This window comes from Muntiacus reevesi, chromosome 4, assembly GCF_963930625.1.
Source record: "Muntiacus reevesi chromosome 4, mMunRee1.1, whole genome shotgun sequence".
NCBI classification, from domain to species: Eukaryota; Metazoa; Chordata; class Mammalia; order Artiodactyla; family Cervidae; genus Muntiacus; species Muntiacus reevesi.
In genome coordinates this window covers 94,473,747-94,498,924 of record NC_089252.1, presented here as the reverse complement: position 1 = coordinate 94,498,924, position 25,178 = coordinate 94,473,747, and the positions used below count along the sequence as shown (strand labels likewise).

Genomic DNA, 25,178 nt, shown 5'->3' with positions numbered 1-25,178 from the left:
GCTGTCATAAAGTTTTTGACACTTTTTTATATATGCAGAATTAGCCATGGATATTTTAGGGTGCCTCATGCATCGTCAATGTGTATAGTTCACCCAATTTTTCTCTTGCTTTTGGATTTAACATTCTCTGCGTTACCTTAATAACTTATACATGACGAAAGAATTTCTGAGAGTCTAACCAATAAATGCAGTATTTTGTAAGGGCAACACAGGGCAGAGAGATGAATCCACCCCTGGCCTTGAACTTCTCACTCAGTTTCTCCCTAAATTAAGAGAATGTGGAAGCCGTGGTTAAGACCGAGGAGGTTCCCACTGCTCTTCCTATGGCTTGGATCCTAGACTCCTCCTCACACATTACTTCCAAGCATCCCACCTCCTTTCCTCTGCCCTCTCTAACATCCTGACAGCCTCCTTTCCTACAGCAGTGATTCCTGCATTTCAGATTTTAGGAACCAGCAATTTTTCACTAAATGGATTTGAGCAACTGACCACAAAGTGCCAATTCCTTATATTGCAAACTAGAAACATTAAAAAGGGGGTGGAAAGGTGACAACCAACTACTATTCCATAAGTAAAAGGATACTTCACCAGAAAAAAAAAATAGAGGGATATAACCTCCCAAAGAGAGTCTTTGAGAGATTATAAAAGTTCAGGAATAACCTACTTCTCTATCCTGCTTTATTCTCATTTCACTGCTTACTGAAAATCACTGTCATCACAGAGTAGAATAAGAAACATCTCCAGCCACACTTTTTTCTTAAAGTGACTCCTTTTTGCCTTCTCTTGTCTTTCCCCCAGAAAATTTCTACTGAAGTACTGAAATTGGAAGGACCACCTGAGTATTTCATCCACCTCCTTTCTCCTAAGCCCCATCCAGTCATACAAAGCAGTCAACCCTCCATCAGGACAGGGCAGCAGGGTGAATAAGACAAGTCCTCATCTCGTTCCATCCTCACTGCAATACCGAGGAAGACACCGATCCCCTCGTATTTCAGATGACAATGCAGAGGCTCAGGGACGTTGCCCACGGCTGGCCCAGGCAGAACTGCTGGCGAGTGGCAGAGAGGAGGACCGAAGGGAGAACATGATGTGGCCAATTGGCTACTTCCATCAATGAACTGATATAGAAGCAACAGTTGAGAAGGAATGGAGACTTCTCCCATGAACTCACTTCCATCCAAATTCAACACACAAAAATCCATAAACTAATTCCATTTACATCTTAAAAAAAAACAAGACACCATGTCCAAGAAGTAAAAACAAAGGGTGTCTAAGGAGTCTCATTCCAGGTTGCTACCGCCCTTCAGGGGATATCGGCCACGTCTGAACACACTGTCGGGTACCACTGCTGGGGAGGAGAGTGCTACTGGCATCTAGAGGGCAGAGGGAAAGGATGCTGTGACACGTCCCATGATGCACAGGGCAGCCCCCCTAACAGAGAACTGCCTGGTCCATGCTATCAACAGGGCCTGGTTTGAGAAACTCTGGGATAAAATCAACTGTGCCTTCCTGTTTCATCACCAAAGTCAAAGTGACAGTTATTTTGCAGGGGCAAACTACATAAACAAAAAATCCATGAATTCATGGGTACTGTTATTATTTTTCCAACACAAAAATTTCCCACTTTGGTCATTGGTATCTATGGCAAAAGTAATCACAGAGAACATTTTTCAGTTTAGAAACAACATAAATATCTCAGGAAGCATAGATCTAATTCCAACTGTCTCCAAATTATTAAAATAAACTGATTTGTATTATGCAACTATAAGAAAGATTTTTAAAATGTAGGGTTTTTTTGATGGGTTCCTCACGCCATGGACCCTGAACATACCAATTGTTAAAATAAATGTCTAACAAAAACAGAAGGTAGTTTCCTGGTGGTCCAGTGGCGAAGACTCTGTGCTCCCAATGCAGGGGCCCTGGGTCTGATCTCTGGTCAGAGAACTAGATTACACAGGCCACAACTAAGACCTGGCACAGCCAAATAAATAAACAGTATTAAAAGACAAAACAAAACAAAACAGGTGGCTGAATAAGGCATGCTGATACCCAACACCTGAGACGGAAAGGAATTTCCTCTATTACAGGATCTTAAAATTGCTCCACGCTGCAGTTTCCTAGCTATCATGACTGCTACTCTAAGACACAGTGCAAAAGGATCTTTTGAATAACTCTGCCTCAAATGTTAAAATTACAAAAATAGGATATGAGAAGTTTTCATGGCAAAGGTAATATGCTAAATGGAATTTCTAGAAAAAGAACTGAGCATAAGGAAATGGAGAGGATATGATTAACCACGCTGTATTTTAGATGTTTACTTGCGTGTCATTCATCTATAATGAGAGATTATCACAGTGCTGAAGGCCCATTGCATAAAAGAGAGGCTGAATAGCATTTGTTGCATGTGGTAAGAAACAAAAAACACCAATAACATTAGAAACACACACACACAAAACAGGAGTATAACATAAACCCATGTACCAACTTGGTATTAATGGCAGGTTCCACACTGCCAGTGGAAACAACACTTCTAACGACACAGTGCTATTTTCAAAGATGTTAAAATTCTACCAACAAGATTTCGGAACCAAAAAGGATTATGTTCATAAATGAAGGACATGACTAATCTTTGAGCAGGAATACAAACATGTGAGATACCAGGTAGGATATCGTTTTATCGTTTAAAACGTTGGGGAACGTTTTAAAATTTGCAGGTGCAATGCAAAGACAGACTCAATAAAAACCATAGCAGACATTTAACTCCAGATGGTGATAAAGAATCTGTGATTTAATTTAAGGAAAATGAAGGAGGGTGGAAAAATATTACCCTGAGTAAACTCTCTGCCTCAATAACTGTTTTGAAAATGTTTAGAACTGCAAAATGCTTAGAGGGAAGGCTAGGAAGAAACCTCTTCCAATTAAGAGAAGCTTAATGAAGTGAGGTCACAAAACTAGTATCAAATAAGGGAGAAAGTAATAAAAAAAAACATAATAATGTTCCTCATATCAGATGCCTCTCACACCACAGCCCCCATCCTAAGGAGGTGATCACTAATTAATTGTCATATAGAACCAAGGTAAAGGAGAAAATAAACTTCATGTCAAGAAAAAAAAGTCCGAGAATGTCATCTTTCTTTGGTCACCAAAACAAAACAAAAAAAAGTATAAATTAAATCCAAAAGAAAAGAAAAGCAGCCAGTTTCTGAAATTTTGAGATAAGGATGGCAGAAAGAAATTCTTAGGAAACAAGTCCTCCTCACAGTGACTGCACAATTGCTGTTTTGGGGTTTCAAAGTCCACTGTATATGAGCAAAGGGCAGGAAATGCACAGGAGTGTGTGAGGCCAGATGGGATATAAAAGGAAATGGCAGGCCGTGGCAAATTGGAATTGTTAGCACCAACCAAAGGCATGTAAATTTAAAAATACTTTTTAAAGAGACTACTAAAAAATACATGAGTGGGTCATGCCAAATACTACCCATGGACCACCCATTCACAACTCTCAATCCTTCAGGTACTTCAAAGTTCCAGTCTAGTAGTTCTCAGCAAATGGTAATTTTGTCCCATTCCCACCCAAGGGTCATTTGTCAATGTCTGAAGACATTCAGGGAGGGAATGTGGAGGCAGGTACAGTGCTGGGCAGAGACCAGGGAAGTTGTTCAACATCCAGCAATGCACAGGTTGAACCCTTGTAACAATTATCTGGCCCTAAGTGTGTGTGTGTGGGGTGGGGATTAGGAGACTGGAATTGACATATACACACTATTGTATACAAAACAGATGACTAATAAAGACCTACTGTATACCACAGGGAACTCTACTCAACACTCTATAATGGTTTATATGGGAAAAGAATTTGAAAAAGAATAGACGCTTGTATAACCAAGTCACTTTGTTGTACACTTGAAAGTAACAACATTGTAAGTCAACTAAACTCCAATAAAAAAAAAAAAAATCTGACCCTAAATGCCAACAGTACTGAGGTTGAGACACTCTGCTGTGGCCTCATGTCATTTAAAAGGTGCCATGGTCACCCCTTTCCTCCTTGATGCACCGCTTATCGAAATCTGCAGGCACAGGTTGAGACTACAGATTACTGCTGGTTGCATTCACAGGTGAGTCTTGTCTCTGTATCTGGGTGGTGGTTACCTTGTTTACCCTCCCCTTATCCTAGGGCTGGGCACATGGAATAAACGCAGACCTCGATTACACAATGGGTCAACTGGAAAAAGGCTTGTCACCAGTTTAGAACAAGGAAATAGAGAGGAAGAACAGCTATAGTATATAAGCTCAACTGATTCTACCAACAGAAAACCTCAAATACACAGAAATTTCACTAGCTTAATTTTAGGAGAAAAGGGGAGTCACCAAACCTAGTTCTGCTTTCTGCAATTTACAAATACTGTTCCAAAAGCCAACCCCTCCTCTCTTACGCTGGGTCCTACTTCCTTCCCTTCTTAAGGTCCTCACTCCTACAATGATGCCCCTTTCTCCTCTGCATCTCCAGTTCCTCTGTCATCTGTGTTGTTTCTATCGACATACATGTTGCACTGTCTCCCATGTGAAAAACCAAAGCAAATTCTCTCAACTGCACAGCCCTCTCGACCTCTCTAGTCACTAGCTCTTTTCTCTGCTCCATTTCACAGGGAGAATTCTTGGACCACTTGATCAAATCCCCATCCCACTCCTGCCTTCTCTGCCCCACTCCAGGCTGCTGCTTATAGACATATCATGAACTCTGCTCTCAGAGACGACCAATGCCACAGGCAATGTTTCCACCCTCATATGCCTCCACTTCCTGATGTGGAAGGAATACACTTGAGATACTTTCTTCTCTAGGACTCATAACACCCACCACATTTCCTGTTTGCACTGGGTGCCCCATGATAATCTCCGTTACCAGTCCCTCTTCCTCAGCTTGATCCCTGCAAGATGATGTGCCCCAGGCCTCTGTCCTGACTCTTTTTTTTCCTTTCTACTCTCTCCTTAAGCAATTTCATTCATCCTTATGGCTATATATACTATCTACATGTGTGTTTGGCAAATGGTAGTGAACATAGCCGACAGTGAGAAATGCACTTGGTAACAGATTCACACACATATACACACATGTGTTCGTATGTGAGTGTATGTGTATGCATACATATAAGTCAAAGTTTCATGAACATGTGCTTATCTTTACTGAGAAAGACATATTATTGTTTCTATTTTATTTTGCTTTTGAGAAAAACACTGGTCAAAGCCCAGTACAGTAGTTTCAGGGCCTACTAACGGGCCAGGGCTCGTGGTATGCAGCAAACTCACTAAGATAATGGCTCATAAATGTTTCTCTCTCCTGCCCTAACTTGCCAGGAATGAACTCCGGGCCCCAGACAACTGCCTGTGTTTCTGCCCCACTGGGTTGTCAGATGGGCATTTCACAATTACCATGTCCGAGAAGGCACCCCTGATGCCCGAGTTCAAGGCCCATCCACTCCTACCTCAGTATTCACATCTCAACAAATGGTCCCTCTGTCTATCCACCTGCCCCAGCAAGAAACTTGGGGGGGTCATTCCTGGCTCCTCTCCTTTCCTTCCTCAGCAGGGCTCAGCAAACTGTAGCCCCAGGACCAAATAACGTTTTCTTGGAACACAACCCATCCATTTGTGTTCACGTCATCTGCTCCAAGGGCAGAGGAGAGCAGTGCTAACACACAACGTGAGAATACAGACCATCTGGCCCTTCAGAGACAAGAGTTTGCCAACCCTTATCCTGAGTCAACCTACCCAGTGCTGTCAACTCTCCTGAACACGCCTCAACACCACCCCCCACCCCCAACTTTCCTCTGTCTCCACAGCCATCACAAGAGTTTACACTGCAAACGCCCTTCTCCAACCACCACAATGGCCCTACTGGGTCTCCCCTTCCACATCAGGTCCTCTAAAATACATTCTCCACAAATACGCCAGAGGGATTGTTTAACATGTTAACGAGACCTCATCTTAGCATTTCTTAAAACCAGACATCACACAGAAAATAAAACCTGAATTCCAGACCCTGGTTGCTGGTCTCTGAAGCTCATCACCACTCCCCGTGCTCACCTTTCTTCAGCCACACTGTCCCCAGTCGAGTTCCTTCTTGGGGACTTGGCATTAACTGTCCCTTGTTCCTGGAATGCCGTTTCCTTCCTTGTGGTCACTCAGATCTTGTCACCTAATTGAAAGCAGCCGTCTCGGCCCTACTCCTCTGGCACCCCCACACCACTTCATCCAGTTTCTCACAGCACTTCTCTCTGGATGATATTTTCTTGCTCATCTGAATATTTCTGCCCTTTTCCTCCTTGCTCTAGAAAAAAAGGGTCATGAAATCTGGAGTAAACTTGTTTTGTTTGTGGATGATCTGTTTCATTCCTAGAGCCTAGACAATGCCTGGCCCACAATGTTTAGGAATTTGTCCCCCCAAAAGGGAAAACAAAAGAACCTCTTTACATTTAAATGCAGCCCTTTATGTAGAAGGAGTATTCTATAGCCCACAGACCAATGCAATAATTCTAACTTGAAATTCCTACACTCTTCCAGAAAGGGGAGACAATGTCACCACTCCTTAAAGAAAATTATAAATCACGTACACATTTATAATAAATAATGCACAAAAGCAAATAACTTGGTACATTAAATTTACATTTAATCACTAGGAAGTTATCAGGTAGCACGCTGGATTTAATAAGAGGACTTGACTTTCCCAAAATTACTAGAAAAACCAAGCATCACAGGTAAACAGGGAGGTCAATTAGTTTGAGATACCAAAGCAGATAAACACACCAAGATGATTTCCACATCTTCCTTTTTTAAGTAGAGGTCTGACAAACTGTAAATTGCTGATAGTTCATGCAGCAGATTATATACTATTTTATATATAAGAATTTAAGGTGAATTTTTTTTTGTGTTAAAGTTTCTTCCCTTTTTGGGGTAAAGACACTTTACATAATAAAATAATGTAAATTAAACTCCTCAACAGCAGTCCAGTATAACACATGAGATGCTTCCTGGCCAGGTTAAAAGTTGATGAGCTATTTCAGGACTGGAACACAGCAGATCGCCCAAGCACTAATATGTTTCAAGTGTTTCATGTTCTCTGAGTCTCAATTCCTTGTGACCCCCTAACATCCAGTTAACACATGTAGAGAGCTGAGAGCAGTACCTACACATGGAAAGAATTTAATAAATAGGACCTATTATTATTATTATCTGTATAAAAGAAGTGCATTAACCATGAAGTTGCCTTTAATTTCATATTTTTCCTCTTCAAAAGGCATTAAAAATAAGAGAAAGGGTAAAATGAAGGATATTCAACATAGCACTTTTGAGGGCAAAATAATCAAAATCTCTAGAGCAGCACTGTCCAACAGCATTTTCTACAAGGATGCAAAGATTCTAAAACTGCACTGTCCAATATGGTAGCCATTGGCCACATATGGCTCTTCAGTTCTTGAAATGTGGTCCGTCAGACTACATTTTACATTGTATTTAACTTTAATTAATTAAATAGCCACATGTGGATAGTGACAACTGCACTGGACCTGGAAAACAGGCTTAATTGAACCATGAGTCACTGTCATGTAATGTATTTCCTTGTCATTTATTTATTTACTTGAAGTAGAGTTGATTTACAATGTTGTGTTAGTTTTAGGTACAATAGCACAGTGATTCACTTATACACATATGTGCGCACGTGTTTGTGTGTGTATATGATATATATATACACATATATACATATATATTGGCTTCCCAGGTAGCGCAGTGGTAAAGAATCCACCTGCCAAGGCTGGAGGCTCGAGAGACCTGGGTTCGATTCCTAGGTTGGGAAGATCCCCTAGGAAATGGCACCCTGCTCCAGTATTCCTGCCGGGAAAATCCCATGGACAGAGGAGCCTGGCAGGCTACAGTCCATGGGGTCACAAAAGAGTCAGGCATGACTGACTAAGCACACACACACACTCTCTTCTCTTATAGGTTATTATAAAATATTCCCTGTGCTACACCGTAGGTCCTTGTCGTTTGTCTGTTGTATACATAGCTGTGTGTATCTATTAATGCCAAACTCCTCATTTATCCCTTCCCCTTTGGGAACCAAAGTTTGTTTTCTACTGTCTGTGGGTCTAGTCCCATCTTGTGTGTAAGTTCATTTGTACCATGTTTCCCTTACCATTTAGAACAGCCCACGATAGAGGGATGGGTTTTGTACGCCAAGAAGTCTGGGTTAGAAGTCAGGCTATGGCACCTTCATGCTGTGTGATTTCTGAGGTGGTCCATCTCCTGTTGCCCATCTTCCCAGCTCTAAGAATAAGCGCTCATCCCAGAAAGTTCTGTCCAAGATGATGAGCACTTATGAAAACAAATGGCCTGGCATTAATTCTTATTTTTCTTTCAATACAGAGAATTTTCTGAAGACCTACAATGTGCCAGGCACGACCTTAGGTGGTGAGGATCAAATCGTAATTGAGACCCAGTCTTTGCTCTCACGGAGGAAAGAGCAGAGCTTGATGGCGGTGGACATTGTTTGCTATGTAGCAGCCAGAGCAGGCTTCTCGGAGGAAAGGACTTTTGACCAGAGCCTGAAGGACAGGAGTGAGAGAGCTCCGTGGCTCTCTGCAAGAGGAAATATATAGACAGAAAAAAGAGCAGCTCTCGCCTGTGACACAGGACTTTGGAGTTTCCTCTGAATGATGGGACGTCATCCTGACACTAGCAGTGACTGGATCCAATTGACTTTAAATCACTCTAGCTGGAGAATGGACTAGAGGAAGCGTTGAGACCTGTTGCAAGGCCACGGCAAGGCCAGGTGCCACATGATGGATGGCAGAGGCCGGGGAAGACATGGGAGGATGACAGGACAGAGGAGGGGGAGGGGATGGGTTGTGCTGATGTGAATACACAGGACTCTCCACCTCCATTAGGACATCACTCAGCCAGCAACCTGAATTTTCCTTTCCGAGGCCCTGCAGCTCAACTGAAGAGATTCTGGCAGTCAAACCTTAAGTGGTGCAATTTGCAATTCATTCTCCAGTCCGTGACCAGAGGGCAAAGAGAACAGAGGCGCCAGATAACGCGGGTTTAACTCTGAGGCGGGCACAGCTCACTGCGGTTCTAATTATGATGGTTCTACATCGTTTCAGACAGAGGAAAAACACACACAAAGAAGAGCTAATGCTAATCATGTGCTTGGATGATGAAATTAGATATTGCTTTCCCTATGTGGATCGATGACGATTTAATCAACTAACTATCATCATTAATTTGTATGAAAATTAAGTTGCATTAATTTGCCACGGACTTCAGACCTTATTCATTCCTTTCTGTATGGAAGCATTTAGTGTTTTTATTACAAAAGCTTTAAGCAAGCAAGAGTCTTACACATACTTACCAACTAAACCAGAAATTTCCCTTTTGCTTTATACTAGGTGTAAGGCATAGTTCCGGCGAGGCAGAAAAGGAAAGACGACCTCAACAGAAGTAGGTTACCTTTATTCAGGCAAGGAGGGGCGACAGTCGGCCAAAGGACCAGGCTGAGCGCTGAAAGGGATCAGGGAGGCTTCATACTTATAGGAAGGTTTGTGGAAGCGATAAGGGAAACGTCAATCAAGTGGGATATTTTGAGTATTCTTTTGTTGAGATGACACTTGTAGTTGGGCAGGGGGTGATAAGTCTTCTGAGCGGGTGTAGGGGGTGGAAGGTTTCTGGACAGGGGGTGATAAGTCCCAGATAGATGCAACTGGCCTGGAGCATCAGGATGGAACTGAAGTTATGCTTTGTTTTCTCTGAAGTTAGATGATTCAGCAAGGGGCCTTTGAGACTGTTGTTCTCTTTTCTAGGCCCAAAAGACTCCTTCACTAGGCAAATTTAACTGTGGAGTCTCAACACCTACAACAAAAGCAATTCCTTTTTTTCCCCTACCAATCACTGCCTTCATTTCCCACAGAGCCCTGTTCAGAATCACACTGCAAATGGATAGTTCCAATGTGGTCGCAACAATGGGATGCTAAGAGGTTTTATTTAAGTGTGTATGTATCACTTGCACCATGGTAACAATTCTGGTACATAGTATAACCAACAGTATTTTTAACACTATCATTACTATCACTACCACCATTTTAATATCTAATTTGTTCTCTTTTAACATCTCTCTTATGTTTCTGAAGTTATGAAGAGTGACTATGAAGTACATAATTAATTTTCTAATGTGACTTGCAGAGGAAGTTAAATTTATTCAGTTGGTATTTAACTGAGACCTTACCACATACCAGATTCCCCATGATGTCCAGAGATACAAAAGTACAAGTTGGATAGAGTCTTGCCCTCCAGGAATCCTAGCATTTCATTTCTTTACATTCAGATCCTAAAATTACTCAGTGTTCTGACAAGAGCACTCAGTAAACAAAGCATCACTTCTAATTCCACTTTGATCAGCTAAAACCACTCGGAGGATGAGCTCAAAAGAAGCATCTCTGAGACCAAGTCTTCCTTTCTATCCTCCTCTAAAGTAGAAAAATATCAACTTTGGGAGCTGCAATGGACCTTAGCGAAGATAGAGAATCTGCTGCTTAGAAAGTCGACTTTAGAAGAAGAATATTACTTAGAAATGAAAACAACTGTTAAACTTTATACACTTATTTAACTCCCATTTATATGTCAGAGAATCAAAATGAGAAGGAATCAGGAGGGCAGGAGCCTAAAACCGATTCCAATTCTGATTTTATATCAGAATTGCTGGTAGAGCTTCTAAAAAAAAATACAGGTGCCTACACATCGTGTACTCAGATTAAGATTCTGCAGATACAGGATAAAACTCTTCTTAAAAAGAGAAAAAATAAGCTACCACATTCAGTGGCTTCTGATACTAGATAAGATCAGTAACACACTACTCATCATGTGACTGCTTCTAGGTCAGGAACTGGCACAAGTGCGACTTTTTTCAGATGACTTACCTAAAGTCACAAAGGGAATAAAGGCAGGAGTTGGAATTTAAACTTGCATCATCTGAATCTCGAATCTTTCTTTCCTTTACACATCAATGAACGTATTGTTGGCATAAAATTAGAGTGGTCATCCTAAAGATGATCTAATTCAAAATATTCTTTTCTTTTTTTTAAGATAAGGAAATGAGTCTCAGGGCAGGAGTTGTAACCCAATCAGAGTTATAGAGGAGTTACAGGCAGAGGTTGAATTAGAGGCAGACTCCTGGAACCCTCAGTTTAGCTTTCTCTTTTAAATATCACTAAAAACAAGATGATTAAAACACGCTTACTCCTTGGAAGAGAAGCTGTAACAAACCTAGACAGTGCATGAAAAATCAAAGATATCACTTTGTCAACAAAGGTCCATTATAGTCAAAGCCATGGTGTTTTCAGTAGTCATGGATAGACGTTGGACCATAAAGAAGGCTGAGCACCAAAGAACTGATGTTTTCGAACTGTGGTGCTAGAGAAGACTTCTGAGAGTCCCTTGGATTGCAAGAAGATCAAACCAGTCAATCTTAAAGGAAATTAACTCTGAATATTCATAGGAAGCACTGATGCCAAAGCTGAAGCTCCAATACTTTGGCCACTTGATGCAAAGAGCTGACTCATTGAAAAGGCCCTGATGCTGGGAAAGAATGAGGGCAGGAGGAGAAGAGGGCGACAGAGGGTGATATGGTTGGATGGCATCACGAACTCAATGGCCAGGAGTTTGAGCAAACTCCAGCAGACAGTATAGGACAGAGAGGCCTGGCATGCTGCAGCCCATGGGGTTGCAAAGAGTCATACGTGACCTAGTGACCGAACAACAAAAACAAAATGATATATATATATTTTTTCATTTGGCCACGCTGAATCTTAGTTGTGGTATGTGGGATCTAGTTCCCTGACCTGGAATGAACCCAGGTCTCTTCACTGGGAACTCAGAGTCTTAACCACTGGACCACCAGGGAAGGCCTCAGGTTCAGCTTTTTCAATACACATCTTCTGTCAAAGTAAAACACACATTCTCCTCTTTCAAGAAATATTCCAAGTTGTCTTTTGAAACAAGAGTATTCTGACTCCACTCCCAATGGTATCTTCAAAAGCATCGTACTTCCTACTGGTATAAATTAGCCAAACACACAAAATACATATAGTATAATCCCTTTTTAAAAGTAAAAAACCTTCATGAAATAAATTCTTCATCTTTCGTAAATGAAAAAAAATGATTCAAAACAATAGTAATAACCTTGTAGCATCATTTTCCAAACACGTAAAAAGACTCTAGACTCACACTGGTGTCAGGTGATGGGTCTTCTGAACGCAAATGCTCTGTGAAAAATTAAGAAAAATAAAAGGCATTCTCCTGACTGGACGGCAGAGGGAGAAGGAGGAATAGACTGGCCATGGGAAGATGGGAAGCCAGGCAAAGGAAGAAGGGGCTGCCCTTTATAGAACTTGACTGCTAGCCACAGACACGGACTTGTTTACAGAGAAGACACCTGTAAACAAATCAATAATGATCCCAATTGCCAAGGCTATGGATGGACACCCCCAGCAAGCCAAGCCTGGCCCAAAAAACTGTCTCCAGAAATTTACAAGTAATATTTCAACCTTTGCTTATTTTCAGGTTGGCAGGAGGGAGATGGGAAAAAAAAAAAAAAAAAAAAAAAACCAAAACGCACCTGATCTCAACCAGAACAAAAATAATAAATGAGTTTAGGAGACTAAGAGAGAAAACCAAAACACAAATGTAGCTGAGTTTTGCCCAAAGTAGAAAAGACTACTTCTCTAAAGCACAGAAAGTGACATGCTTGAGATATGAAGTCCTGAGAATCAAGAAAAGTGTGGACTTAATGAGTTTATCAAACTGCTTACCAGGAGTTAAGACAGAAATGAGAAAGAATCAGTGAAATGGTCATTTGCTTTCTCATTTAACCTAGCTGCTATCCTTATTGATCATCAAACCTTCTCATTTACACTCCCATCATACAAGAAATATGATTAAAATGCCAGCCCTGATTCAAATAACTGATATATGGCAGAAACAAATATATTTATATGCTTTCTAGAAAGATTAATAGTAGCTGGTGCTGGCTTGCCAAGTGAAGATGTACAAACTTTCTATCTGATACATAAATCAAACGCAAAGCACATAGCATATTTTAAAGACTGCTGATGTTACAGTGATTTTAAATTACTCAGGTTCTGGAATAAACTATGCAGATGTTGACTAATGTGGTAATGTATTCTGGAGCTTCTCTTATTAATTTAATGTTATAAAATGTAACAGCATTAACCAAAGAGGTCTGAGGAATTGAGAGAAAATAAACATATTTGAAATCAAGGGTATTTTATTTTTAACCCATACTTTATTGATGAATAGTCTGATCATTTCCATTGTATTTCACTGTGATTAAGATTCTTTAACATGCTTCTCTGTACACTCTTAAAATTTTTTTTTATTTAATTTTATTATTGGAGTATAATTGCTTTATAATATTGTGTTAGTTTCTGCTGTACAACAAAGTAAATCAGCTTGGGATATGTTTTTATAATGAGTTGTTTGCTAGCTTGGGCAGATTCATTACAAAATGGTTCCATTAACCACCGTGGTTTAGTAGATTACAATGATAACTTTGTTTTTCATCCCTTTAAAATTAAATTGAATGGAAAAGAAAAACTGAACAAAATGACAAAAGAAATGGAGGGGCAAATAAATGAAGACGGAGAACAGTGTGATTTGCAATGTCAAATAAACAGTGGCTGAATCAGAGATGCCCTGATGTACCAAAAACTATTTACAAGTTTCCAACTTGCTGGCCACTAAAACCATCAAATACGCAAAAATCAGCAGTAATCAGAGTTAAGTAAAGCAGAATACTGGACTGGAGACCAAAGAATCTCGGTGAACTTCTCAATCCTGCTCCTGGTTGGTACCTGCCTACCTTTCAGGGACATGGTAAACATGGCCTGAGAGGCGCATGTAGGTTTGAAAAGCACTGCTCTCCTGCTTGTGAGTGCCAGGTACCACCATCCTCCACCCTCTCCCCGTCCTCATCCTTAACCTCAAGTCACTTCCTGTAACATCTTGGTCACTGTTTAAAACACATCTGTGAAGTCAAGTGATCTGGGTACAAGACACTTCAAAATATTATTGGCAGAAATGACTCTTTGAAAAAAATCTGCAAATGGCTTTTATACCTGTTTAAGAATGGTGAACTGAGCACTGTGATTCACACAGTTCTGAATTCTGGATTCCCTTCCAACAACCCCAATCATTTTGACCACAGAACACATAGTTTCATGAGAGCCCAAGATCATCACTGTTGCAACATATACAAGCTTTTCCATCTCAGTGAAATGGAGAGAAAGTAGAAGTCTGGTCCTGATCTTTTTTTCAGAGGGTCAGAATACTCCGTGCATAAACACATCGTGTTGGCAAGAGTCAGGGGAACTACCAATCTCCTGCCCATTGTGGGAGGTAATCAATCAAGATTAGCCACAAACACTGACCCAGGAAATATTTCTCAGTGTGAGGTCCTGGAAGTTCTGGTGGGACAGGGGTGGGGGGATGGGGGTGCTGACAGGGGAAAAAGAAGAAAGCCAACTGTCTCAAGATTTATTTAGAATACCTCACTTCTCTGAGATTCTTAACCACTTCATCAAAGTGTGGGTACGCTGAGATGTTTTTAATATGATTCATGAACTGTTGCTCCCACCAAGAGAAATAATAATCACATGTCCATTCGTTCATTATCTGTTCATGCATGAACACCTAGCAGGAGTCAGATACTATGTTAAATGCCAAGGACACAACTGTCAACATGCAGACGTGGGCCCTGGCTTTAAGGATATTAAATTCAATGAAAAAGGGAGAGCAACAAAGAAAAATAAGAAAACTTACAAAACAATGGCTTGCGATAATAATGACAGTGATAGAAGCTAAGAAATGGAGTGTTGCAATAGGGATTACACAGGATTGCTGGGGGCTACTTTAAATAAATAATCAGAGAATCCCTCTCTCAGGAGGAGACTTGAATGAGACTGAGCCAGCCAAGTGAAGAGTTGGGGAAAAGTTTTCCAAGCAATGGAAACAAAAAGTGCAAAGGCCTTGAGACAAGGGCTTAGAGAACTGAAGGCATCACAGAGAAGCCAGGTGGCCAAGCAAACTGAGGAAGGGAGAGGAGTGTGAGATGAGGATGCAACAGCGGCCAAGAGCTACAATTCACACGCACGCTGTGCAGACCAGGTTCAGGAGACTTACAGGATAAAGGTTTTCAAGTCTTAATGGGTTTTAAAAGACACAGTTTGATTTACATTGAAAGGAAATTGAAACAGCAGGATATTCCCTTCAGATCTTCCGCCTGTCTTTTGTCCACAGAAAAACTTTAGTCAAAGATTAAGTTTAATCAGAGAAGTAAGAAAATGCAGAAGCAAACGAAGACAATCAAACAGAACCAAAAAGTATTAGTTTAGTCACTAAGCAAAGTTAGGGACCTTGAGGTCCTCCTCAATGGCTACAGATAGCATTTGGAGCCATATCCTTTGAGCTGTTTTACAGACACTGAAACCTCCATCAGGTGGAATAAGATAACTACCGGATGATCAGAATGTAGCCATGACATAAGCTGCCACAATTCTGAGAACTGGCCACCAAGAAACGGGAATAAACTGACCCTGGAACTTAAAACTGACTTTGAAACAATTGAGATGACACTGATCAGAACACTGCATGACCAATTTTAAGACGACTGTGCTATTTCCACATGTAGCCTCTTCTCTCTGCCTATACACCTCCTCCTTCTCTCTATAAAAGTTCTCGCCCACTGACTGTCAGTGGGGGAGGGGCGGGTGGGAATTGGCCTCTGGATATGAGTCCACCCTCCCTCAGGTTGCCCGCCTCCAAAGCAAAGCGAATTTTCCTTTCCTTGCATTTTTATTGGCTTTTGAGTCTCGAGCACCTGGATCCCACTCTCAGCAACAGTATTACCCTATGTGCATGCCCTTTGTATAAACACATAATGTATAAACATAACCTTTAAAGAGGCTAGCATTTGGAGAAATCAGAAGGCATTTTGAATGCATTTCCCAGTATTTAAATAAAAATGATCTTAGAGGAGTAGACATTTAGAAAGCCCCTAAGAGCCACCTGATAACCAGTATATATAACAATGGATGTAAGGTTTTAAAGAAATGAAACAAAATAAATCTACATACCTCCTCGTTGCACCAATAATGTGACCTCACTTCCCTTTGGACATTCGATGAGCATGTCCACGACCTGGTTGTGAGTTAGGGCCTGCACATTCTTCTTATTAACTTCCACTATAAGATCCCCTTCTTTCAGGCCTCGGCACCTTGGACTGTCAACAATCTGCTTCACTCTTTGGCCGCCACCCCCAGGACTGTCCGCAATAGTAAAACCAAAACCCATTGGCCCTTTGACTATATGAACAGTTATGAGTTCTGGCTGAGTGGCTATGGAGGAAGCCAAAGAGACAGTGTCATTGGGGTAACCATGGGAACCATTTGAAGCCACATCCGCAGGGCTGCTTGGCCTGGCGTCCTTCATACTGCTGACTTTGCCTGTTTTACTACTGTGACTAGCTGGCGAGTCATAGGTCTCTTGACCATTCACAATAATTGGTTCTTTATCCAAAATGGCCACCGAAGTCACTAAACTTGTGTTGGGGTCATCTGGGTCAAAAGGCAATGGATAACCTCGGCAGAGTTCAAGGTCCACGCTGGCACCAATGGGAATGGACTGGAAGATTTTCACAACTTGTGCATGAGTGTGTCCCAAAACACAGGTGTCATTCACGCTCACAATCACGTCTCCTGCAAAAGAGTAGGGGATTAAAAAAACTGCCCAGGAAAGTTCTATCAATTTTATACTACAAAATTCTACCAATAAGAAGTTGAACTGAAATTGGATTAGGGGGTGATACTGCAAGGCACAAAAAGCTTCTATTACTTTGTTTATGCTAATAAGGCATTCTTGTAGCATTTACTGTCTTCCCTGCTAATGGGAATATAATGATCATTGAAAGAACATTTGAGCTTTTTTGCTCAAAAAAAGGAAAAAAACCACTGCAGAATACCAAGTTGAGAATTCATTCATTCAAATGGATCTCCATTTTTAGTAAATTATTCCTTTACTATACTCGACAGCACCCTAACAGTTCCCCAAAAGGGAAAATATTAAAGCAGCTTCAAAGCTCTTCATCTATACCAGGGGACACATTTACATAGTACAGGAAGCTTGCTCATTCGCCAAGTTTTTAAAGGACAATGACAAGCTCAAGAAATCACGATTGCATCTGGTCCTGACCACACAGGACCAAGTTGTGTCTCATACCTGTTTCCATCTTGCCATCCAGGGCGGCAGGACCATCTAGGACCAAGCTCTTTATTTGCAGAAACTCGTCAGGTTCATCCCCTCCAACAACTGTGAAACCAAAGCCACGACTGCTTTTCCGCAGCTTCGTGTGAATGAATTTGCCTTTCAACTCTGAAGGGTTTCGTGTAAAAAAGGGTTTGCCTGCATCAAAACAAGATGTGTAAGGAGGGTCACCATGAGAGAAAAGATGAAGTAAATAAGAAATGATACAAGTTAGAGATATCTCTCTAAACTCCTGTGCTGGGGCATGGGGCACAGAGGTTTTTCAAGAAAGTGCTTCTTGATTTCAGTTATAAGGGAATTCCTAGACCCTTTTGTGTAAGGAGGGGGCTAGGGTTCACTGTGTGTTAGCATGAAGATCAAAAGAAAATGTAACAGAAGGATGACTTTGGTGTCCACAGTCTGACACAGATCCTTGGTCTTGTTTCATGCAGTTTGACAGCAACTGAGTTGCTATGAGGCCCTTCACAAAAAATGGAGTGGGTCTTTATTTTGTGTCTTTTGTTTTGTCACAGATTATATTTTCTACTATGGCTTCCAGTATGTTGTCTTGAGTTTGGCTCCCATTTGTAGAGTCAATTACACAGAAACTTCTCAAACAGAAAACTCATTCTGAAAATAAAAAGATGATACCAGGAGACACAGCATGGTCACCAAGAATAACTCATATAAATAAAAAATGGAGAATCATGGGACTTCTCTGTTTGTCCAGTGGTTAGGTCTTCCCTGTGGCTCAGTCAGTAAAGAGTCTGCCTGCAATGCAGGAGACCCGGGTTCAATCCCTGGGTCGGGAAGATCCCCTGGAGAAGGAAATGACAACCCACTCCAGTATTCCTGTTGTGGAGAATTCCATGGACGGAGGAGCTTGGTGGACTGTAGTCCATGGGGTCACAAAGAGTCAGAAACAACTGAGTGACTAATACACACTCTCTCTAAGATTTCACCTTCCAATGCAGGGGACATGGGTTCAACCTGCATTCCTGCTTGTCTGGGAAGATTGTACATGCCCCATGGCAACTGACCCTGTGTATCACAGCTACTGAAACCATGCAACACAATTACTGAAGCCTGAACAACCTAGAGCCCGCGCTCCAGAACAAGAGACACCACCACAGTAAGAAGCCCACAGATCGCAACTAGAGAGTAGGCTCAATGTAACTCGAGAAAGCCCATGTGCATCTATGAAGACCCAGCAAAACCAAAAATAAATAAAATAAACAGAGCATCGCTATTTTAAAAATTAAAAGGAGTCACTATTTTGAATTGAACTCTAAATTCAACTCATTTTTCCTGTCTATTTGCATCGTTTAACAATTTGTGAAATAGCCTAGGTATGTCCAAAATCAGTTGTCTCATTAAAAACAAATTACAGATATACAGCTAAATAGCTTCCAAACATTTAGTGAATTCTCTTGATAACATTCACAAATAACATTTTGCACACAAATCCAATATTTTATTTTGAGTTTGGGCATTTCTCTGTAATTGAGAAGCTCAGTTGAATTTCCCTGATTATCCCAAAGTAGTGAACATCATTCTAGGGTCAGACTCTTTCAACTCTCCTATTATATTTCCTATCTCCTGCCCTTGACACAGCTTCCCCATATGCCTTATTACTTTTCTACCAAAAGTGCTATCCAAAATAAAGGAGAAAAAAATTCCCCATGTCTCCATATACCCCTGCACTAGGAGGCAGGCACCCAGGAAGGAAAGTTATTTTTGGTTAGCTACATCTAAAAGGTCTTTTTAAAAAGATCTCTGGGCACACATACAATTTTTAATTGCACATTTCAAAAGTCTCTGGCTCTTAAGAAGGCTTTTTTAAATTGCCTGGAGTCACAGGTCTGCTCACTAACCTCCTCCCCTCTACTGCAGTCCCAAGGCTGGCTGGAAGCATGACAAACTATAGTCCTGTCACCATGGCTAAAGAAAGGCAAGTTGGATTCACCATGTGAAGTCATCTGCCAAAGCACCGGGGAGGGGCTGTCAAGTGCAGCCAGGGCCTGTACTGAAAGAGTTGCCATGGCAATTACTAGATGGAAAATTGAGAACCATTCAGATAACCCCCAAATTTCCCTTTATGGGGTATGTGAATAGCAGCTATTCTTGAAGCAGAGGCTACTAGGGAAAGCTTTAAGGCAAACACATATTTCACTTAGGCAAAGACATCAATAACCACCAACTTTTCAGTGAGACACTCTCTGTCCCCTTATTAAATATTGCTATATCTGCTCCAGCATTCACAATCCCCCTTACCTGCTTTATTTTTTATCTCAGCATTTATCACCATCCGACACGGGATACAGCTCAGTCACTGAATGGGGGTTTTATCTCCCTCTCCCCATACATATCTCCCATTGCAGGAGAGGCACTGTACATGCTCACACACATACAACATTAGAAAAAACTCCTCAAGGATTTATAATTGCATGTCCAGAGTGTAAATAAAACATGGCCTGTTTCATTGTGTGTGCTCCAAAAATGTGTGCTGAATGAACGAATGAACAAGAGCACAAAGAAATGAAATTTAACGTGTCTCTGAGAAGGCTGCAAGAGGTGGCTGGGTGTGTAAGTTTTTCACCCTGATTATAGCAAAGTTAGAAAATGTAAAAATGTGTCTGGCAGTTTATCTAAATGAATGTTTTAAAAATCCATTAGCATATTTTGAGCTGAGAATGCTTTCAGCTTAAAAGAGACGTGAAGAGGACTTTGAAATTACACCACTGACTTTCTGTTTCAACATTTAACTAGGGAGGCAAGATCAGAGGGTTCCACATTTATGCACATTTTATTACGTTTTATGTACAGGCAGGTTATCAGTTACTGTAGCTTTGGAGAAGTGCTTTTCTATATACAAGCAGCGGAATGAGGAGATCTCTGCTGCAGCCTTGTGGCACATGTAATTTTCTAAGACAGGCTAACTTGCTGACTAGTCACCAGTTTTAAGATCTGGTGATATGGAAGGATCACCTGGGTAGCTTTTTTAAAATGTACTCATTTCTAGGGCCTACCCTGGATTCACTGAATCTGGATCTTCTGGGTCTCAGCCCCAAAACATCTACCCATGAACAACCTGTAGTTGCTTGCTTCTCTGCCAAGTTGGCACTATTCTTGGAACTAGTGTTTAAATACCATAGAACGGCGTTGCCCCAGAGTACTTCCTGTGACACAGGAAATGCTCGGTATCTGCACTATCCAATACAGCAGCTGCTAGTCACAGGAGGCTCTCCTGAGCCCCTGAAATGTGGCTAGTGGAAACAAGAAACTAACTTTTTTATTTTTTTAAATTGCAATTAACTTGAATTTAAAAGGTAACACATACCCAGTAGCATCCCAACTGAATGGCATATATTAAGATGATGAGGTATCCCACAAAATAAAGAAAAAAACACAACAAAAAGGTTTAAGTCAGAAGTTAAACTGTTCCTAATGACACCCAGGGTTCAAATCTGTGCTCTACTACTTCCTGGCTGTGTGTGAATTACTAAACCTCTCTCTGCCTGAGTGTCGGATGTGTAAGTGGAGATAATGAGAGCACCAACCTCACTATTTACATGATAGTTGTAAGAAGGAACGGTGACAGATAACATAGCTGAAGTGCTCAAGGAGGTGCCTGACACATAAAAAGAGCTCAATCAATGTAGATTATTATTTTGTTGATGGCGGTGGTGAAATGGGCAGGGTGAAGGGGTGACTGCAAAATCTCTGAGCATAAAGCTGGAAGCTGGAGAGATTTCCGAAGAGCAAATCTCTTTAAAGTTAACATTTTCTGAGTTGAGAAGGATACCCTCTTGATCAGAGGAAAGTTCAGTTGAGCAATGAACTCAGCAAAATTAATACCAAACAATCTAACCCTATTAGCTACACAGCTTCTTCCTGAGAGTACTGTCAGGAACATAGACCAGGATACTTAACAGGCACACAGGGAACTCAGAGTTGTAACGTATGGTGATAAAGCCCAACTTAATGTTTCTCACAACTGTAGCTTGGAGTCAAAGAGTGTGGATTTAAACTGGCTTCTATGGTATTGGTTATACTTTGAAGATTATGATTATGCTTGAAAGACAAGGGTCAATACAGAGACTAGAGAGTAGAAAGTTTTAAGAATGGACTATTTCCCACAGGGAGTTCAGTGAGCCTCTCCCAAACCCCAACCACTAGGGGACCCAAGAAGATTAAAGAAAAGGAGAAAAAACAAACAAACAAAAAAAGAAAGCGAAGAATCTGAAATAAAGTTCCTAATACAGATCAATGCTGTCTGGACTCTTAACTCAGCTGGTGCACAAAGCATTTGACATTCAGAATCTGAAACGTTAAAGCTCTAATTTATTTAATCTCTAAGACAATCCTTTAAGGAAGCCGGGCTGTTTATCACGGATGTATATACGTTATTTCACACAATAATAAATTAGCAGAGAGGATGAGATCTAGTTCAGGATACCCTACAGTGGAAAAACAAAACAAAACACAATCTCACACCTCCACGGGATTTAGAGTCTGGAGAGGAAACATGCTAAATAACCGAACTCAAATGAACACTAATTACCAACTGTTAAATTCTATAAATGAGAAGTTTGGCATGGGAAGAGTGAATAGGACAGAGTCCAGCAAAAACCGTAGATGAGCAAAAGTTGGCAAAGCAAAGAGTGAGAGGAAAAGGCAGCTGCAAATGGAGAACAGCATATGCAAAGACCCTGATGTGGTCCATAGTTTCGATGATTCAAGGAATTAACAAGAGGTTCAAGCAACTGAAAAGTCAGTGTAGTTAACTTACCATGAGAGAAGGAAATAAGACAACATGAAGTTGAAGAAGGAATTTTACACTTTAAAAATACAGAGGAGCCCCCAATCCTGTTGATAATAATTTATATATCATTATCTTCTATGTTCTGTCTGTATTAAAAACATTATCACCATTAAATGATATCAAACTATTTTACACAAGTTGATATTAATATCAATCTCAAGATAATATCAGCTGAAAGGGAAATTTTTCTTGTGAAAATAAAAATGGAGGAATGAAAATTAGGGAAAAGGGGTATCTTACCTATCTTTTAATATCTAACACATTTATATCTTTAAAAATGTAGAGAGAAGAAAAGACAAATTTTACAGCTTTTTATTGGTTCTGTAACATACTCCCCAACATTATTAAATATGATGCTTATTCTACTTTTTTATTTAAAAGAAAAAAGCTAAAGAAAAAAAATCCCCAAATCTTTTCTATCCTTTAAAAGTAATGAGGCCTGAAAGTAGCAAGATTCTGAGTTTCCAATTTTCTGTAATGAATCTCAGTAGGGATGCATACTATTTGTGAATGGAAATAAGTGAGAACCAATGAAACGTTGTAAAACATGCATGAATGCCCAAACTGCAACAGGAACAGAGGTTAGAGTGTATAACACAGTAATATGAAACCATTTTACCTTTACAAGAAAATCTTAGTCAAAAGCAAATACACTGACTAGAATCTTGAAACATGTAGTGCTGAATTTTCAATGTATCTTATTTAACACAGCATTAAATGTGTGTGTTCTCTAAATTTAGGGTTCACAACTCAACATGATTTTGCCACCCCCCACTCCCAGCAGCATTTGGCAGTATCTGGAGACAGTTTTGTTGGCCACACTGGGAGAGGGTTTCTCCTGGCACTGAGTGGGTAGAGGCTGGGAACACTGCTCATTCCCTACCATATATACAAGTCAGCCCCACAACAAAGAACTGTCTTGGAACAATCCCTTGGAAAAATCTAGGAATTCACATATTTCATGTTTTAAAGTTTCTTTAAAAAAATTAAACTTTTGAGCCAAACTAGGATGCAATTATAAAAACACTTTACCCTGAAGTGGAGCTTCTCTGGCTGGCTCCGGATTACTTGGGGGGTGGTTTGGAATAGCAGGAGGCACAAGCGATGAATGATCTTCTGTCCATTCTACAATAAAAACAAGAAACAGTTTACTGTTTTCCTTCCAGTCACTGGTCACCTTACTTAGGATTCGCCACCTTCTTCATTTTAAAACTATCCAAACCAATAAAACCAGAAGCAGAGAGCTTCACTTGAAAAGAAACTGGTATCTGATGCTATTCTATACAGGACTTCCCAGGAGGCACTAGTGGTAAAGAACCCTCCTGCCAATGCAGGAGACATAAGAGCCATGGGTTTGATCCCTGGATCAGGAAGATGCCCTAGAGGAGGGCATGGCAACCTGCTCCTGTATTCCTGTGTGGAGAACCAGGGACAGAGGGGCCTGGAAGGCTGCAGCCCATATGGCTGCACAGAGTGGAACACTACCAAGCACACCTACTCTATGCTAAGGTCCCTCCCTGTGTGTGTGTTTATGGCTCTTTCTCCTAAGACCTCTGAGGCCAGAAATAAAACCAATAAAAGAACAACCAATAAAATCTCTAGTTCTCTCTGGCTGCAGCGTTCAAAGTGAGATCAAGTAAAAAAATATCAGAAAAGATACACAGTAAACTAAAGCAGGCCCAATAAGGCAGAAACTTCTCTAAGTCATCTGAGACTTGGCGGGGCTGCTGAAGTCTGCTTGGCTGAGGCAGTAAAGGTAGGTTTCAGGAGTTTGGTAAGGTGCTGTCCCCTATCATCTCTCAAACCCGAAGGGGACCCATTACTAAAATCCCTGAGTCCTAACTAGTCTAAGTGTACGAACTAAGTGTAGTCTTGTTCACTTTGAAGACCAAGAAATAACTCACTGTGAATGAATCTTAAGATTTATCCCAAACTCACCTTTCCAGCTAAGCTAACACAGTCAATTGTATATATATAGTCAATTTTACACTCATTTTTCAATTGTACATTCTCATTCCCCAAATTCATGAAAATATTTTAAAAAATTTTTAAATAGAAAAGAGATTAAGGTAGAAAGGAGAACTTTTCAATAGCTGAGTGTGCACATGCACGCACACACACACACACACACACACACACACAGATACATATAAACACACTCTCTAAAATACAGTCTATGGCTGTGGTTGGCAAACTATGGCTTACAGACCAAACTGGCCCCCGTGCCTAATTTTGTAAAGCTTGCAAGAATGTTTTCACACATTTTTAAATGATTAAGAATATTTTGTTGACATATAAACTACATGACACTCAAATTTCAGTGTTCAGTGTTTCAGCCACATACATTTGTTTACAGTCTATAACATATTTCATGCCGTTAAGGGCAGAGATAATAGACGCCGTATGAATAACAAAGCCTAAAGTGTTTATTATCTGATCACTTACAAAAAAGTTTGCCAACTTCCATGCTGTGGTCTATATTTATTCAGTTCAATATATAATAAGAGAAGTACTGAATTTTATATTCATATTTTATGTTGAAGGATCAGTAAACCTAATATTTTTAAAGACTGCAATGAAAAATGAAGAAAAATCTAAGCATCTGCTAATAAACAGAGGGCTAAATGAAGTAAAGAGATTCATAAAAGGAATATTATGCAGTCATTAAAAATCCCAAGGTAAATCTATATTAAGCAGCCTTGAAAATGTGCAAGAAATATATTTAACTGAGAAAAATAGGCCAGAAAACTAATATGTATCTAAATACAGAATGTATTCATATACATAAATTATGACCTGGTGTTTGTTAAAATCTGCATATTTGTACATCCCCAGAAAATTTCTGCACATTGCTTATTGCTGAGAAGAGAATGGGAACCAGCAGGGGAGATGTAAATGTTCTCCACTTCTGAACTGTTCACATTTTTGTGAAGAACATGAAGTAACTTAATTTTTTAAGAGCACTGAAAATTACCAGCTTTTTCTGATGCCT

General features: G+C 40.5%; 1 protein-coding gene across 10 annotated transcripts in view; it reads right to left on the bottom strand.

Annotated features, from left to right (window-relative positions):
• Nucleotides 1-25,178, bottom strand: part of MAGI1 (membrane associated guanylate kinase, WW and PDZ domain containing 1) — a 636,320-nt gene that overhangs the window by 59,109 nt on the left and 552,033 nt on the right. For all 10 annotated transcript variants that reach the window (XM_065933320.1, XM_065933322.1, XM_065933325.1 and 7 more), the window contains 3 exons: nucleotides 23,219-23,311; nucleotides 17,338-17,520; nucleotides 16,197-16,817 (listed from right to left, as the gene is read on the bottom strand). In XM_065933320.1, coding sequence (XP_065789392.1) covers nucleotides 16,197-16,817; nucleotides 17,338-17,520; nucleotides 23,219-23,311 — 897 coding nt within the window. The remainder of the gene's footprint in view (nucleotides 1-16,196; nucleotides 16,818-17,337; nucleotides 17,521-23,218; nucleotides 23,312-25,178) is intronic.